The sequence below is a fragment of the Schistocerca cancellata genome, chromosome 11, assembly GCF_023864275.1.
Source record: "Schistocerca cancellata isolate TAMUIC-IGC-003103 chromosome 11, iqSchCanc2.1, whole genome shotgun sequence".
In the NCBI taxonomy this organism is placed as follows: Eukaryota; Metazoa; Arthropoda; class Insecta; order Orthoptera; family Acrididae; genus Schistocerca; species Schistocerca cancellata.
This window is the reverse complement of record NC_064636.1, coordinates 149,665,966-149,685,452: the sequence shown is the minus strand read 5'-3', so window position 1 is coordinate 149,685,452 and position 19,487 is coordinate 149,665,966. Positions and strand designations below refer to the sequence as shown.

The 19,487-nt window shown below is 40.3% G+C and overlaps 1 protein-coding gene across 7 annotated transcripts in view; it reads left to right on the top strand.

Moving 5' to 3' along the window:
• Nucleotides 1-19,487, top strand: part of LOC126108682 (putative zinc finger protein 66) — a 101,674-nt gene that overhangs the window by 12,556 nt on the left and 69,631 nt on the right. For 5 of the 7 annotated variants that reach the window (XM_049913996.1, XM_049913997.1, XM_049914000.1 and 2 more), the window contains 3 exons: nt 1,003-1,065; nt 4,170-4,262; nt 8,148-8,240. Coding sequence is in view for 4 of the 7 variants with exons in the window: in XM_049914000.1 (XP_049769957.1) it covers nt 1,003-1,065; nt 4,170-4,262; nt 8,148-8,240 (249 nt within the window). In the remaining 3 variants the exon portion in view is untranslated. The remainder of the gene's footprint in view (nt 1-1,002; nt 1,066-4,169; nt 4,263-8,147; nt 8,241-19,487) is intronic. The other 2 variants (XM_049913998.1, XM_049914002.1) reach the window with 1 other exon arrangement.

Sequence of the window (19,487 nt, the reverse complement as noted above, 5' to 3'; positions counted from 1 at the left end):
ATCCTCTTTGCATACACCATGTTGCTTCATTATTTTGTCGATATGCTCTTTGTTAAAGTTAAGTAATCTACTATGTTTCTATCAATAAGGTGATTTCCAATCAAAAATTAATCTTTGGCTGCTAATTATCTAACATTCTCAACAGATGCCGATATCAGTTTAATGATTTTCTTGCTATGCTGTTATTGTTTCGTTTGTTCTCATTCCATCACTTACTTACAGTACTGGTTTTTCTGTCACGCTCCATGAATAATCTTTGCCGAACTTTGTCTTCTTTTGAGACCAGCAAGTAAAACCCGTAATTTGGATCCATGGAATAAGACGGGTTCAGCCTGTAGCCTACACTCTTGTTTGTACTGTCAGAAACACGCTAGTCCCACCAAAAGGAATTGATGAAATTAGAATAGTAGTAAGTAGTGTGCCAAGGTTGTGTGTGTGTGTGTGTGTGTGTGTGTGTGTGTGTGTGTGTGTGTGTGTGTGTCAGTGCAACAAGGTTTTGATGTAACTGTTCTAGATATTTTATGATTCTGATCATAAAAGTAGTAAGAGTGATGTGGCACTGACAGTCCAGTTTCTGCTCCCCCAGACAGTTCACGTAAACTGTATTGTCATTTGATATGAACAACAGTGATTTCATTGATTCAGGTTAGCTGTGTTATTTTATTTGGTTACACTACCATTATATGCATATGAAGATAATGGAGCTAGAAAATATGATTGAAAACAATAGCATAGGGAGAAGGCAGAAGTTGAAGATCATAATGAATTTTCAAAGGCATTGTCATTAATCAGTCTTACAATTTTTAGCTGCCTCCCATTGAAATATACCATAGTGTGAACTCGTCACACAGACGTTCAAACACAAAAGACAACACTTAACCAGAACTACTATTTAGTTATTAAGTAGTATGACAGTTGGGCTTTATATATCTGATACATTTATATAATATGGAAGGACTGTGACTGCCTAAATGTACTTATTATAGTTTATTTTTACCACAGGCCCAAGTTTACCCATGCAGCATGAATGTAAAAGAAGAGTTGGAGGAGAATGTGAATAAAGAGGTAATTTTAGAATTTATATGACTGCATGGAATTAATCATTGCAGAGTTGTGGTGAAAATAATGAGATGGTTAGCAATTGTGTGTGTAGTCGCTTCAGCAGTCCTGTTTTTACTTTAGGGTAAGGATGACAGTGTTACAGTATTATAGTATGCGCCGGGTTGGAAATGAGGAAACTGGTAAAAAGAATATTTTGTTACACTTTACCCTTATGGATTCAAACATTATCTTTAAGCAGATGAACTAGTTTAGCTTGTGAATTGGTAGAATTGCTTCTTTACATTATAAGCACAAATAAAAATTAAATGAGATTGCATTGACAAAGTTATATGGTAATTGGTATCAAGATTCAATCCATGATTCCCTGTTTTAATGAGCAGTTCCCTTAATGGTTCCTTGTATGTGAACTCCAGCACTGGGTGTTTTTATTTGCCAGGTGATACTGCTGTCACAGTCACAGAATGATTCAAAGAAAATCTACACAAAGTAATGCAGAAAAAGCAGGTGATCATAACCTACTGAGTAGAGACTAAGATGTCTGTGTATGCATTGCAGGTGGCATGGACAGGCAATCTTGTGAAGTACTTGTGAACAGTTTTCTGAAAGCTGTCATAAGCTGCTAGTTCAACAGCCCACACAAAATTGAAATACTCTAGACCTTGTAAATATGAACAGACTTGTCCTTACAGATGGTATCAGGACAGAGATGGGTTAGTGATCATGATGTCAGCACAGCAACAATGGTAAATGAAGTTAATGAATCCTTCAAGAAGGCTAGAAGAATAGATTTGCTAGAAAGAACAGGTAAGTTATTGTTAGCATCCCATTTAGACAATGAGTGAATGTCATTTATTTCCAATATCATTTACGTAGAGGAATATGGGCAAACATTAAATGGACTGAATAAGTATGTGGTGAGTAACTGGATTACAGACAGAAAATACCCACTGTGGTTTAATAACAAAATTTGATAATGCTGAGGCGGCAGACTGTTGTACACTCAGTTCAAAAAAGTATGGACAGTGGGGACAGGCAAGAGTTAATGGAAATTCAGGTGTATGTAAAAAAATCTGTGTGAAGCATTCAACTACCACCATCATACATGAGCAACACATGTTACAGAGAACACGGAACATTTCTGGTTCTACATAAAATCACTGAGTCAGTCTTCTGTCCAGGGAGTCATTGGCCAGTCTGTGGCTTTGGAGGAAAGCAGATGATGATCACACTAACCCTTCTGTCTGAGTTGTAAGGTCTGTGCAGGAGGATCATACAAACATTGTTTTACTGTCACGCAGACTCCTGTATTGGACACACAGTAATAGAGTAGAGAAGCAACTTGAAGAGTTGAAAACAAAATAGTTGGCATGTCCAAATGGAGTCACAAATCGTTTGTCCAGAGATTACTCTACAGCATTGACCTCTTACTTAGCTTGCATTTATTGCTAGTGTCTCCCATAGTGCAAAGACTGAGGCAGCTGGGAAAAAGTTTAGGTGGCTTCTGTATATAAGAATGGTAAAAGAACATACCTGGAGAATTACAGACCAATGTCATAAAGCTTATTTGCTCCAGAGTTAGTGAACAAATCCTCAGTTCAAATATATTTAATTTCTTGGTGACATCAGTTTCTATCCACAAATCAGCATGGATTTTGTGCAGTAATTATCTTGGTCTTCTGTCAAATTATGTACTGTGAATCATGGATGATGAGCTCCAGGCCAGATTCCACATTCCTGCATTTCTGGAAAGCATTTGACACACTGCCCCACTACATACTATTAATGGAGCTATCAGCATATGGAATAGGTTCCGATATACGTGAATGGCTCGAAGACCTCTCAAGTAACAGAGGCCAGTACTTTGACCTCAACAGAGACTGTTTCTCAGAGACAAGAATATCATCAATAGTGCCACAGGGATGTTTTATAAGATTGTTCTTATTATCTACATGTGAAATGATCTGATGAGCAGCATTCTGTGTGTGTTTGCTGATGGCATTGTGTGTGGGAAAGGGTCATCATTGAGTGACGACAAGGATACAAGATGACTTCGACAAAGTTTTTATTTGGTGTGATGAATGGCAGGTATAGAAATATTCAAGTGAATGCAGATGAGTAGGAAAAACAATCCCATAATGTTAGAATACAATGTTGGTACTGTACAGATTGGCAGTCTGCTCAATAAAATGTTTAGGCATAACATTGCAAAGTGATACGAAATGGAACAAGCACATAATGATGGTAGTAGGGTGGTGAATGATCAACTTCTTTTGTATTGGGAAAACTGTGGTTCATGTTGTTGTTGTTGCACAAGGTGCCATCCACCATTCACCGCAGATGTAGATGCACAGCAGCCAGAAAGAAGCTAATAGAGTTGCACATTCCATATGCCTTTAAAGTCTGGAAAGCCCCTTCATAAGGCAAATAAATTGTTGACTGGAGAATGTGACCGAGCCAAGGATCGGTCATCTGCTTGTCATGAAATGAGTATATGACAGAAAATTAAACATTAAATTAAACTAGAGGTAAAGCTGCCATCAGCCTGGAGGTCTTAAACACTGGAGTTCTCTACTGCACACAGTCCTACTGACTACCATATGTTGTTGCCCTCATTCCACCTCTGAAGTGATTTAGTCAACTAGTTACAACGTACCTGCTGTTCAATGATTAATTCGAATTAGTAGTGTTAAAATTACCCATTGACCCATCGAATACTAGAAAAGGGCAGAAGCATTTACCAATAAAGACCAGAGTTATTTTCATTACGTAATAATCGCATTGGGGACATAATATGAAAAAGAAACCACTCGCTCAACCACCCCTCCCCCCCACTCGCTCAACCACCCCTCCCCCCACTCGCTCAACCACCCCTCCCCCCACTCGCTCAACCACCCCTCCCCCCACTCGCTCAACCACCCCTCCCCCCACTCGCTCAACCACCCCTCCCCCCACTCGCTCAACCACCCCTCCCCCCACTCGCTCAACCACCCCTCCCCCCACTCGCTCAACCACCCCCACTGTATTCCTGCTTCCGTACTCTCCTGTATGAGAGAGCTATGTAGGAACAAGACACAGAAGCCTTGAGTTGATCACGCTTTTTTTTTCAGTTTCTTGAAGACCCTTTGAAGACTGACAACTCTAGTGTTTGGGTAAAGCAAGATCCCGAAATGAAACAACATGCTGATGGATCAGAGCATAATGTAAGTTTTCACATAAGCACTCTATTGTGCAGGTAGTGTAGTAAGAATGTCATGGCACAAATATGGGGCATTCAAGCTAAATTATCAAAGATGATGTAAAACTGTAACCTATGGTACCAGCTACTTTCAAGAATGTTTGTGGTCTTACAGTTGACTCTAGCTAGATGTGTTATTTGTAGGTTATTACCGATAGCATTTTAACTGCACTTGTAACAAGCATATCTTTACAAACCATTACCCTTGCATTAATTTTTATTATGATTCTATGTAATGAATGCCTTAAGTGCACATTTAGTGTCAACGGAGCAAGAAAGACTTCCTCTTGGAAGTAATTGTTAATCTTGTTAGATGTGTCTGTGTCACAGTGCTGTAACAGATGATGTGGAACCATATGTGGTGGGTATATATTCTAGGGTTCCCAGTCACTATTCACTGTAGTAGTTACATCATTACTGAAACCCTGCTTTGGTGGTATGTAATTCCTTATGATTTTCCTCCAGTACACATGAAATAGATTTGAATTTTTTACTAAACATCAGGCACTGAATATATATGGTGACAGATCAAGAATCTGTGTAAATTGCATTAAATTTGGTTAACTTTGATAATGTGTGGAATGCCATAGTCATTTGATTAATCTCCAAAAAGTCCTCTTGTTTATGGGTTTACAGCAGGAAGATTATTTGCATCCCTATGTTGTCTGAGTTTAATTTTGAAATGTTACCATACACATGTATAAAGTTTGTATATGGGAGTACGACCACCCAATAGTGCCGGCGCACACAGGGCCCTGAGCTATTGCAGCTTCCTTTCCTTTCCTTTCCTTTCCTTTGAAGGCTGCGTTACCATCCCCGTTTCTCTTCCTACCTCTCCTTTCTCCTTTGTCCCTGCCCCCTCTTTTTCCTCTTAGTGGACTTGTTTATGTCGACCTGGCTATCCTCCTGGCTTTGTTTTGGTCTGTGCTATTGTTTAGTTTGCTGTTTCATCTCCTTTTTGGCGTTTTTGGTCCCCTTGGGGTTTGACCTTCATTTCCAAAAATTTCCCGTTCAGTGTGAGCCATTTGGGGATGAACGCACTAGCTACCTTCCATGGTGAAGGTTCCTCCTCCTCTTCCCTTCCCTTTCCCTTTGCTCCCTGCCCCCCATCCTGCTAGGTCACCAGCACAGTAGCCCACTTGGCTGAGCCCCCTGAAACTACAGGGATCACACTGCTAGTACCTGAGCTGTTAATGCCTCGTGTATGCCCAGGAGTCAATGCTCATCATTTTGGGGCACCAGAACTCCCGGCAATGACCGCCGTGCCAGACGGCCCTTGCTGTTGCTGGATGGTGCCCAGGGGGCGAGCCCCTGATCAGAGTGGGTGGTACTAGGGTGGACGCCTTGCGCATGAAGTGACAAAAGCTTCACCATCCTGGCCATTCTGTGGCCATCTCTAAGAGTGGTAGTAGACGTAACACTCCTGCCTGTGATCTTTAGGCCTTCCCCTCCCTGCCCACTCCCTGGGAGGAGGGGCAAGCTCACTGGTTTGGATTGAAACCTTTCCCTCGGTACCTGGTTTGTGACAGGATGGGTGGTGGTAGTTTTGCCATGACCAAGCCTTAGTTTTTCGTGGAGATGATTGAAGATGAGTATGGCGATGTTGAATTGATGAGGAAAATGCAGAGTGGTGCTTTGCTCATAAAGACATCTCCTGCTGCCCAAACCAATGCCCTGCGCACTTGTGACCATCTCAGTGATGTCCCAGTCTCCATGACGCCCCACCAATCTTTGAACTAAGTACAGGGCATCATTTTCCACAGAGTTCTTCTTCTGCAAACTGACAAGGAGCTCCGTGCTAACCTTGAGTGATGAGGGGTTCGTTTTATCACCTTTGTGCAGCGAGCCCCTGCAAACAACCGCATCACTACGGGTGCCTTTATCCTGGCCTTCGAGGAAGATGTCCTCCTAGAGAAGGGCAAGGTAATGGTGTATGGGTGTGATGTTAAACCTTATATTCCACCACCGATGAGATGTTTTAAATGCTTATGGTTTGGACACGTCTTCCTGCTGCACCACTGATCCCCTATGTGGTGACAATGGGTGCCCCCTCCATGAGGGGAGTGCTTGCGCTCCCCCACCAATGTGTGTAAGTTGTAATGGACAGCATTCTCTGCGCTCGCCTACATGCCCGGTGTTTTTCAAAGAAAGGATTGAAGAGTACAAAACCTTACATCACCTCACCTACACTGAAGCTCGTCAAAAATATGAGCGGCTCGCTCCCATGTCTATGACCTCTACATTCGCTACCCACTCCTCTTCCCAATCTCCCCATTCACCCCAAGCCTTAAGCCTCGCACTCGTCCCCCCCCCCTCCCCCCCCCCCCCCCCCCCCCCCCCCCGGCTCGTCTTCCCGGCACCCCCCTGAAAGGTGATCTACTGCTCTACATTGGGAGGCATGATCTGCGGCTGGTGGGTGCCAAGATTGCCCGGTGTAATTCCGTGCCTGTCCTTGCTGAAGTCTGCCCTTCTCTTCCTTTCCAAGAGAAGAAGCAGAAATGCAGGAACAAGGACAAGGACCTTCTGGTACCCTCTGAGGCGTGGCCTTCCCGTCCTACAGTCAATGAACCAACAGAGTCTGACCCCACCTATTGGATATTAGCCCATCCTTATCAGTGACGGATAGTGACTCAGTGGTGTGACTGACTCCATTCCAATCACTTCCACTTTGGACTCTGGCTTGAGAATCCTCCAGTGGAATTGTAATGGATACTTGCGTCACCTTCCAGAGTTGCAGCCCCTTCTTTCCTTCTACTTTGCCGCTTGTAGTGCACTCCAGGAGACCCATTTTGTCAATTCTTACTCACCGACCCTCCATGGGTTCCACACTTTGTTGGAACCGAATTGGCCCCTCACGGGACTCTGGTGGTGTTTGCACCTTGGTCTGCAAGGACATTGTTAGTAAATGGGTTCCCCTCCCTACCACTCTGAAAACCATTGCTGTTAGGGTCCATCTAGCCACTCCAATCACAATCTGTAATCTTTACCTCCCACCTGACAGGCCACCCACATCCCATAACCTCACCACCTGTCTTCAACAACTCCCTTCTTGCTTCCTTTTATTAGTGGCTTCAATGCCCACAACCCTCTTTGGAGTAGTCATGCGACTACTGTCCTGGGCAGAACAGTTGAAGCTGTTCTGGCAGGGCTTGACCTCTTTTTACTAAACACAGGTGCTCCCACACACTTTAGTGTGGCACACGGCACTTTCTCAACCATTGACCTCTCCATCTGCAGTCTCGGGCTTCTTCACTCCATTGAGTGAGGCATCCACGATGACTTATGTGACAGCAACCATTACCTTATTGTTTCGACCTTCCTTCAGTGTCTCTCGCTCATGGAGGGGATGGCAGGCTTTCATGCTCCCCCCTTCACCCCAACTGGATTGGCTTCAACTGGGCTTGGTGGTTCACCACCCTTTACCTTCCCACTCCTTTCCTTATGGGGTCTGTTCTGCCCTGAGCATCTCTCTTGTCTCCTGTGCTTCTTCCTTCATGTCCCTGTCATTAGTCACTTTCTTTCCCTCACCTCATCTTCTGCCCTTTTCCTTCCTTCCCTGCCAATAGCTTATCATTTTATGGATGTTGTAATTCCCTCTTTTAATGTGGAATTTTATTGGTTTTAGTTAATCTCAGGTCAGAGGGACTGATGACCGCGTAGTTTGCTGCCTTCTCCAACCAACCAATATCAGAGACAATAGAACTGATGTGGATGCATTCTGATACTCACTCTTGCCAATCGATAAGAATCACTGCAAAGTCGGATGATACACATGAGAAAGGAATATTGAGAACTGTGTCATACACACAGAAGTTAGCAAGTAGTTGTAATTCAGATTTTCTTCTTTCAGACTGTTAAATATCCATTGGGAGTATCTTGGTCCAGTGATTTTATCAAGGAGGATCCTGAACTAAATTTGGAAATGGATGTAACTGAGAATATTGTAAGTATTTACATGTCTAATGTATTGCATGTAGTCAAGTAATAAGTCTTTTGTTAATTGTGTAGAGCAAAGGATGCACTGCAGTGGAATTGTCACACATTAAGTTTTCTGGGACTTGTTGCTGTTCATAATTGTAGAGTATTCTTTTACTCCTGCATTTTACTTTCATATCACCTGTAACGTGCTGACTGTTTTAAATAGAAGTGGAAGGTGACTAGTGGCTGGCATAATTCTGTTTTCTGTAGCCCTTGTTGATACCAACTATATTGTATACTGACTATATGTGATGGATACAGTAAACCCACATTTATTTTAAGTGTAGGTCATTTGAAAATATTCCTCCTTTCGATAACTTCTGATCAATACAATTCAGAAGAACATTGGCTGTTCCTATCTTTTGTGTGTATCATAGTTATTCTTGAGTTTGTCCTAAATTTTTTTTCGGTTTGGAAAAGAGAGATAAAATTGGTGTGTTGTAGAACAGCCCTGATACTTTGGCCACAACCTGTTCATACTGTGGCAGCTTCTGTGGTGCCTGTTTTATTAGTTATAAAATTTTCAGTAATAGAATTACTCTCTATATGGCTTTTGGTGAATGATTGTACATAGATGAAGCCTCAGGCATGAAATGTTGGCTTTTTCAACACAGAAATGTGTGGTGATTATACAAGCATACAGGTCAAGGAACCAAATGATCATGCTAGGGACAGCTCACATTATATAAACGAGTGTAGCTGATTCACAGCTAACAGGCCAAGATTTAATGTCATAGAGACTCGTGTTATGCCATTTTAAACAAATGAAAAGGATGCATTGGCATCACAAGTAGACAGGACCGTAAATGAAAGAGTAGTGATCTTGTTCCACAAGAAGGGTTTTACAGAAATGAGAATGCCATGCATAGTAGACATGGATGTGCAAATGAGATGTTTGGCTAAAACAACAAACTGTAGGGTGTCCTAGGGCATATCTGTAGTTGTCAAAGTGGCTGGATTGTTGTTGGTGAGCACTTACCCTGAAAATATAAAAGGCAATACTGGCCTCGGTATGCAGCGCAAGAGATCACAGGTCGTACAAGAAGCTTACATGGCAGTGGGCCCAAAGGTTCAGAGATAGTGTCCACTGCATTGAAAACTGCTCCCAATGCAAGTGTGCAGAACAGTGTGTTGCTGGTTGTGTGGCCTGGAAAACCATGTCATGTGGTTGGCACTGAAATCACTGATGTGTACCTCACTTTTTACTTAGAAAATACATAACTTAGATTAAATAGTGGTAGACATCTGAGCAAATCTACAAATAGGATGTTTGACGATAAGTGATCCTGAGTAGCACATGCAGTTGTGCAGTGAACATTGTAGCTCTCAGCTAGAGTGGTCTCGGAAGCATAAAATGATGAAGAAAAATAAGGCTGACAATTTATATACTGGCACATGGCTAGCAAGATTCTGTATTAAGGGGCTCCGGAAAGGCTCAAAATCATGAAAAGTTCAATTTTTACTTTTTTGTGTTTTCTGAATCTGCAGACTATTACCTTTTAATAGATATATAATTTATTCAATTCCGAAGACTAGAACTATTTTTAAATTTTTTTTGAAATGTGTTCTACATGGGCATGACCCACTGTGGCGCTGTTAAACTGCTGTCAAATGGTGTTATTATTAACGTCCGTGTTCATCAGGTACATTTTAGTGATGTGAGATAAAGTATGTGTTGTGGCTAACCTGTGATGGTTCAATATATATCGCTGGTGTGATTGTCGATTGTTATATGTTTATTTACTCTGTCGTTATCTCGAAAATATTCGTAATTAATTCTGTTTCTTGAGTCTCTGTTTTGTTGAAGTATAATAATGAGTAAAAGTAAAGTTATTAGAAATCCTCTGAAGGCTTTTAAGAAAAGGAGAAATGTTGGAAAGCCAAATATGGAAATGAAGATAGGTTCTAACATGGTACGAGCGATGCTTGCTTTAGACAAGGAACGCCTTCGGGCTGCAGACAGGGCTGTAAAGAGTCTAGAAATACAAGCAAGAGTAAACAGGAGGAGGAACAAGAGGAAGCTGGAGGAGGAGTTTGCAGAGGATGAAGATAATCCATCCTATGGACCTGGAATGCACTAAAAAGTTAATCCAATCTTTGTCGCTCGATTCCCAAAACTTTTATTTTCTCATACTAATTACATGTTTTCTAAGGATCTTCCAAACATATTTGTTTCAAACTTTCAGTAAATGTTACACAGTACCTTCTGCATAATTTAACACAGCCTTTTTTCCAAAAAACTGTATATTTTTGAATATGTAAATAAAAATTGCAAAAAAATATTGTGAATTTTCATTACAATTGAAAAAAAAATCATCTTTAATGACTGAACTAAAATTTTGTAAAATCCCTGTGTTAAGTTGTAGCCCATATTCCAATAAATAATCTGTAAAAAGTTCAACTTCCTACCTCAAATACTTTGTGAGGAAAGATGTAATTTATAAGTGTTATTTTAACATTGCAAGTATAGGGCGTTCCGGAGCCCCTTAATTGTGGAATTGGGAATTTTATTAAGTAACTGCATGAGAAGCTAGAGCAAGCTAGCCAAGATAGCAAACTAATACTTTGTTGGAGAAGCAATTCAGTGGCAGGCTGCTACATCTGTTACTGGTAGGTTCAAACAACACACAGGTGTTACGGAGATGCTTTAGGAACTCAAATGAGAATTTCCAGAGGGAAAGTGATGTTCTTTCAAGGAACGCTATTGAGAAAATTTAGAGAACAGCCATTTGAAGCTGACTGCTGAACAATTTTGTTGTTTCCAACATACATTGCATATACGGACTATGAAGATAACATTTGGGAAATCAGGGCTGATATGGAGGCACATATACAGTCTTTTTTCCCTCATATTTGCAAGTGGCATGGGAAAGGAAATGACCAGCAGGGTTATGGTGTACCATTCACCACATGCCATTAGGTGGATAGCGGAGTATCCGTGTATTTGGAGATACGAGGTAAAATAAATAGCTGACTAATATAGTAGGAGCAACAGTGATATTTTTCATAGTAGTAAATGTACATATACATACACACAAAATGATCTATTAGCAGTTCCTATAATTAGCAGTGTGACATTAGCACTAGTCACAAGCAGCTGGTTGTCAGTAAACTTCAGAGGTAAATTCTTGTGGGAGCTTCTGCCTTCAGATTTGCAGCCTGGCTCATCCCTCACCCATCCACATCTTCATTTATGGAGTGCAATTTGTAAAACAAAGAATGAACAAATGAACAATGTTCACACCCGGTCTCTAGCCAGAGCAGAGGTTATGGTGTTGAAAACAAATTTAATTTATTGAAAAAAATTCTGAAATGTTCAGTAATAGATTAAACTCTCATGGTTATCATATTTTGCTGAAAGAAGTTATATCTGTATAAGCAATTCCTCAGGATCTTTAAAATCATCAGATTTCAGAAGGCTATAACTTTGTCATAAATAAAAGTACAGAATTGTGGTCAGATTTTTACTTCTATACATGCCTGAAAAGCCTTTATTTTCCTATTGCTTACAGTTTATAAGTGTGCACATACAACATTAAGGTGCTTTTCACAGCTGTATTTAGGATCAGATTCGACATTTATTGATCACAAATAACAAAATTCTTTTCAACACATTTAATCATCCAGGTGATAGGCTTGATCCATGCATTTGCAAACATGTCAGTTTAGGAAACACTGCTGTTGCCATGTAGCATCATATTTCATCCAAAGTTGTTGGTAGAGGATGCACGTAGGTGGAGCCTTTCACAAACTTCTACCAATAGAAAAGATACCATACTGTGAGATGAAGCAAATTTCAAGGTCAGGTCTGCAGCCCCTTATAGCTAATAAATCCCTCAGGCAGCTTACTGTTCATAAGTGCTGTTTTGTGCAGGTTCCAATGCAGTAGTACACCATCCATATGAACAATTATATTTCTGATAATTTTCCATCTCTTCTGTTTTTGGTCCATGTGTTTTCTAATATCATCCACTTCCTTCAGTTTGTTAAAGAGTTCCCTATTCTTCAGATTCAGTTCAGTGTTAATCTCATTAAACTGTTAATCACATTACATAAGTTGAATAATAAATCATGATCACTACCAACAAACTTCCTGTCCCATAATGCACAGCACATTACCCTTATTATTGCTGCAGCTACCAGTTAAAGTCATCCCTTGAAGACTCATTTTATAAGATGTAAAGCAATCAAAAATGACCTGCTACTGGAAGTAGACATTACTGGTCACACACTAAATGAAACATGTTGTTGTTGTGGTCTTCAGTCCTGAGTCTGGTTTGATACAGCTCTCCATGCTACTCTATCCTGTGCAAGCTTCTTCATCTCCCAGTACCTGCTGCAACCTACATCCTTCTGAATCTGCTTAGTGTATTCATCTCTTGGTCTCCCCCTACGATTTTTACCCTCCACGCTGCCCTCCAATACTAAATTGGTGATCCCTTGATGCCTCAGAACATGTCCTACCAACCAATCCCTTCTTCTGGTCAAGTTGTGCCACAAACTTCACTTCTCCCCAATCCTATTCAATACTTCCTCATTAGTTACGTGATCTACCCATCTAATCTTCAGCATTCCTCTGTAGCACCACATTTCAAAAGCTTCTATTCTCTTCTTGTCCAAACTATTTACCATCCATGTTTCACTTCCATACATGGCTACACTCTATACAAATACTTTCAGAAATGACTTCCTGACACTTAAATCTATACTCGATGTTAACAAATTTCTCTTCTTCAGAAACGCTTTCCTTGCCATTGCCAGTCTACATTTTATATCCTCTCTACTTCGACCATCATCAGTTTTTTGCTCCCCAAATAGCAAAACTCCTTTACTACTTTAAGTGTCTCATTTCCTAATCTAATACCCTCAACATCACCTGACTTAATTCGACTACGTTCCATTATCCTCGTTTTGCTTTTGTTGATGTTTGTCTTATATCCTCCTTTCAAGACACCCTCCATTCCGTTCAACTGCTCTTCCAAGTCCTTTGCTGTCTCTGACAGAATTACAATGTCATCAGCGAACCTCAGTTTTAATTTCTTCTCCATTGATTTTAATACCTACTCCGAATTTTTCTTTTGTTTCCTTTACTGCTTGCTCAATATACAGATTGAATAACATTGGGGAGAGGCTACAACCCTGTCTTACTCCCTTCCCAACCGCTGCTTCCCTTTCATGCCTCTCGACTCGTATGACTGCCATCTGGTTTCTGTACAAATTGTAAATAGCCTTTCGCTCCTTGTATTTTACCCCTGCCACCTTCAGAATTTGAAAGAGAGTATTCCAGTCAACATTGTCAAAAGCTTTCTCTAAGTCTACAAATGCTAGAAACGTAGGTTTTCCTTTCCTTAATCTTGCTTCTAAGATAAGTCGTAAGGTCAGTATTGCCTCACGTGTTCCAGTATTTCTACGGAATCCAAACTGATGTTCCCCGAGGTCGGCTTCTACTAGTTTTTCCATTCGTCTGTAAAGAATTCGTGTTAGGCTTTTGCAGCTGTGGCTTATTAAACTGATTGTTCAGTAATTTTCACATCTGTCAACACCTGCTTTCTTTGGGATTGGAATTATTATATTCTTCTTGAAGTCTGAGGGTATTTCACTTGTTTCATACATCTTGCTCACCAGATAGTAGAGTTTTGTCAGGACTGGCTCTCCCAAGGCCGTCAGTAGTTCTAATGGAATGTTGTCTACTCCGGGGGCCTTGTTTCGACTCAGGTCTTTCAGTGCTCTGTCAAACTCTTCACGCAGTATTGTATCTCCCATTTCATCTTCATCTACATCCTCTTCCATTTCCATAATGTCCTCAAGTACATCGCCCTTGTATAGACCCTCTATATACTCCTTCCACCTTTCTGCTTTCCCTTCTTTGCTTAGAACTGGGTTTCCATCTGTGCTCTTGATATTCATACAAGTGGCTCTCTTTTCTCCAAAGGTCTCTCTAATTTTCCTGTAGGCAGTATCTATCTTACCCCTAGTGAGATAATCCTCTACATCCAAACTCTAGCCATCCCTGCTTAGCCATTTTGCACTTCCTGTCAATCTCATTTTTGAGACGTTTGTATTCCTTTTTGCCAGCTTCATTTACTGCATTTTTATGTTTTCTCCTTTCATCAATTAAATTCAATATTTCTACTAGCCCTCGTCTTTTTACCTACTTGATCCTCTGCTGCCTTCACTACTTCATCCCTCAAAGCTACCCATTCTTCTTCTACTGTATTTCTTTCCCCCATTCCTGTCAATTGTTTCCTTATGCTCTCCCTGAAACTCTCTACAACCTCTGGTTCTTTCAGTTTATCCTGGTCCCATCTCCTTAAATTCCCACATTTTTGCAGTTTCTTCAGTTTTAATCTATAGGTCATAACCAATAGATTGTGGTCAGAGTTTACATCTGCCCCTGGAAATGTCTTACAATTTAAAACCTGGTTCCTAAATCTCTGTCTTACCATTATATAATCTATCTAATACCTTTTAGTATCTCCAGGGTTCTCCCATGTATACAACCTTCTATCATGATTCTTAAACCAAGTGTTAACTATGATTAAGTTGTGCCCTGTGCAAAATTCTACCAGGCGGCTTCCTCTTTCATTTCTTAGCCCCAATCCATATTCACCTACTACGTTTCCTTCTCTCCCTTTTCCTACACTCGAATTCGTGACCCATGACTATTAAATTTTCGTCTCCCTTCACTATCTGAATAATTTCTTTTATTTCACCATACATTTCTTCAATTTCTTTGTGATCTGCAGAGCTTGTTGGCATATAAACTTGTACTACTGTAGTAGGTGTGGGCTTCGTATCTATCTTGGCCACAATAATGCGTTCACTATGCTGTTTGTAGTAGCTTACCCACATTCCTATTTTCCTATTCATTATTAAACCTACTCCTGCATTACCTCTATTTGATTTTGTGTTTATAACCCTGTAGTCATCTGACCAGAAGTCTTGTTCCTCCTGCCACCGAACTTCACTAATTCCCACTATATCTAACTTTAACCTATCCATTTCCTTTTTTAAATTTTCTAACCTACCTGCCCAATTAAGGGATCTGACATTCCACGCTCCGATCCGTAGAACGCCAGTTTTCTTTCTCCTGATAATGACATCCTCTTGAGTAGTCTCCGCCCGGAGATCCGAATGGGGGACTATTTTACCTCCGGAATATTTTACCCAAGAGGACGCCATCATCATTTAATCATACAGTAAAGCTGCATGCCCTCGGGAAAAATTACGGCCGTAGCTTCCCCTTGCTTTCAGCCGTTCGCAGTACCAGCACAGCAAGGCCGTTTTGGTTATTGTTACAAGGCCAGATCAGTCAATCATCCAGACTGTTGCCCTTGCAACTACTGAAAAGGCTGCTGCCCGTCTTCAGGAACCACACGTTTGTCTGGCCTATCAACAGATACCCCTCCGTCCGCCGCTCGTGGTCTCGCGGTAGCGTTCTCGCTTCCCGAGCACGGGGTCCCGGGTTCGATTCCCGGCGGGGTCAGGGATTTTCACCTGCCTTGAGATGACTGGGTGTTTGTGTTGTCCTCATCATTTCATCATCATCCAGGAAAGTGGCGAAATTGGACTGAGCAAAGGTTGGGAAATTGTACGGGCGCTGATAACCACGCAGTTGAGCGCCCCACAAAACCAAACATCATCAGATACCCCTCCATTGTGGATGTACCTACGGTACGGCTATCCGTATCACTGAGGCATGCAAGCCTCCCCACCAACGGCAAGGTCCATGGTTCATGGGGGGAAGAAACATACTGTGTACAATTCCTTGGTGTCTGCTTAGATTTCAATTGAAATGGGGTCAACAAATTGGTAAACTTGTCAAGTTGATGGCCTCAGCATTACTCACCCAGAGGCAGCTATGATGGCTTCTTTTGGATTTTCACTTGTTTTTGAAATTATCTTCTGGGACAGCCAACTGGAAATAAATAAAATATTTATATGTTATTTAATGTAAAAACCAATAGGGAGTTCCATCGTGACATGTAGGTGCAAGATTCCCTAGGTCAGTGGAGAGCTTTATGCAAAGTGTCCAGTTGTCAACATTACATCACATTCCAGCTCCAAGGCTGTATCAGATAAATACTAATTTGTTCATAGCTGCCATGCCCTATAAGATTATCCTATAGGATAGTACTGAGTGAAAGCATGCTAGGAAGCATTTCTGCCAATTGACACTGGAGGAAGATTCATTAATTGCAAGGCAGAGAGATATGAATGTTTTGGTTAACTCATTCTCATGCTGGTGCCTCCTTAACATGCTATCAATCTGAATGCCCAAGAACTTTAGGCATGGATTCTCATCCAGTGACTGTCATTGATATCTTGTATCTGTAAGTCATTTTGATTTGTTCGGAATTGCATGATGTGCATTTTTGTAAGTATAAAGGTTGAATTTTTGTTCTGTTGCCTGTCAACCAGTTGCAAGAATGTACCATTATTCTCGTGGCTGTTTCTAGTATGAACATGTTTGCTGATTATCAGTGTACTTGTCATTGGCAAGCATTGCAGATTTTGAAGCCATCTCCAATGGTTTTAGCACAACATTTATGTAGGTCAGGATAAATCAAATTCTGAACCCTGTAGGACATCATGTGCATTGTTTCCCGATCTTTTATTCAGTTTTCCTCCCAAGGTATCATTTATTACTATGATCCAGTTTTTTGTTGATAAGCTAAGATTGTTCTTGTAAGTGTAATTCTTTTAACACAATGACACTACAGTTTCCCGAGTAAAGGGAGATCAAAGTTGTAACGAGATGCCAATAAGTTCTCTCCACTTCTACTGCATATTTCAGTCATGCTGTAAAGTCAGCACAATATTTTAGTAATCAGATTGTTATGATCATAACAAGAGGAGTTCCTGCTTCTGTCACCAGATGATTCTTGTGACTGATTTGACCATTCACCTCATGAAACTGATGTCTGGTCAAGTATACACTTCCTGACTGAGACTGATGGATCTAATTTCAATAGTCACTTTTCTCCCAAGTTTTTTCAGCTACTGCTAAGAAATTATTGTTTTCATGGCCTGATAATATCTCAGTTTTTCCTAAATATTAGGCTGGTGCATAACTTGATAGCCCTTTCATTTTGCGTGTTGGTATTCCAGTTGCTGAGGGTTTATTTATCAATTGTCATTTTTTATTTGTAGTTCACAATTGCTCTTTGAGTTTCCATATATTTGAGTTTACATATTGTCATTTGGAGATACTGAGTGGAACTGTGGTCCCTAGAAAGTGGAGTACCAAGTGGAGAAATAGGAACACTGTTGACATATTCATCTGTGTGGGTTCTATAGAGGGGTAACAGCAGCGGAGGGAGCCACAAACATTTGTGCCCCATTTGTGTTCAATGCCATTGGACAGAGCTCGGCAAGAATAAGGTTTTGTCATTCTATGGAGAAGTATTTTGCCATTAGTGACACCTTCAGTGTTTGATAAAGATCATTTAAAAGCCATTAATTCACAATGATCCATGCCATTGTACTTGAGAACTGGCAAATTTGATGAGCTATAATCATTTCATGACCTTCTGACATTTGTGTTTAGTGGGGAAGGCTCAAAAATAGGTTGTACAAATACAACATGCTCTAAACCAAAAAACAAAAATGAATGGCCATATGTGCACCCTTGCTTGCCTGTCATCAGTTGCTTGTGAACAACGCTAATCATTCCTGCCCCGTATCATTATGCTAATAAGAAATGGTGGCTCTGTGCTAAAATAAGGAAAAGAAAGGAAAGGTTGAGCCCAAACGAAGCAGCAACAAAAAGCATCCACAAAAGACAATGTTGTACATCCTGTGTGGTGTACTTTGAATTGCATCCTGATTACTGTTGACAGTAAATGTCAACAACAGAGATGTGTTGCAGATCAGTACATGAACATCAATCAGGAAGACACTGCTCCAGGATAAAACCGCTCGCAAGCTGCTAGACTGACAAACAGTACTACACAGGAGTTGGATTTTGAAGTCATTGCACACCCACCTTATTCAACTGATCTTGCACCCTCAGATTTTCTCCTTTTCTGCTCTCTGTTGAACAACCTTCAAGGAACTTCCTTTCCAGATGAAAATGCACTGTGAACCTTATTCAATGAGTTCTTCACCTTAAAACCACGTGGCTTCTACAGTTACAGAATGAAAAAGTCGTTCCAGCATTGGGAGACTGCTGTAAATAGTGAAGGAGAACATTTCATTGATTATTAAATCTCTCTTATTTGTACCTGTTATCTATTAAACTTACAGAAAAATGCCAGGATCCATATTCCAAACAAATACTTGCTGCAAATAAGTACATATGCCTAAAGTTTTTTTTTTTTTTTTTTTTTTTTTTTTTTTTTTTTTTTTTTTTTTTTTAATTCTACTGGTAAACTGTGTTTGCTTTCATCTCCGTCTAACCAGTATGTATAATGTTCAAAATAATACTTGGTCTGTTAAGCCCAGTGTCTGGGTACAGACATTGCAAACACAGATAGTATCGTACATATTGTTCCCAATGTAATTATGTCAGTGCATATGTGCTAAGTGTTCAATGATGAATCATATTGTCTTTTGTTGTCAACTTCATAAAGAATTTACTAATTTCTCAAAATATTTCTGATCTTCAAGTGAGGTTATGGCTGAGTATGTCAGAAGATACTTAATTTCTAGTCACAAAAGGATGTGGCTCTGTTGAGAGGTTAATGTAATCTGTGCATCATTGATTCTTAAAACATTTGTATAGTGATGTGTGGGTCAGCTGTGTTGTGACAGTTGTCCAACATAAAAGCTAATTACTCTTATTGTGAGTTATCAGTTTGGATAATTTTAATGAGAACCCAAGGGTGCATTGAAATATTATCAAAAATGAGCATAGCGTCAAAAAGTAATTTTGTATGAAGAAAATGCAGTGAAGAATTGACAGAACCTGTAAATTAGTTGATAAATTTGTTTACTTCATTGTGGAAATGAGTGAAGAACTAAATATCCACCAATTTATGTTGGCAATGAATTGAATTTGTTGTATGATCAGTAGGTCTGGTAGTTGTAGTGGATAGATATAATCACTTCTTAATGGAATAAAACAGTATATTTACTGATGAAAGGTCAGTTAACTCAAAAGTACAATTCACCTGAGGAAAGAGTGATTCCAGGTTTCCTCTTGGGCAATCACATATATGAAAAGTGGGTTTCATTAATTGTTATAGTAACACTTCTTTTCTAAATGACT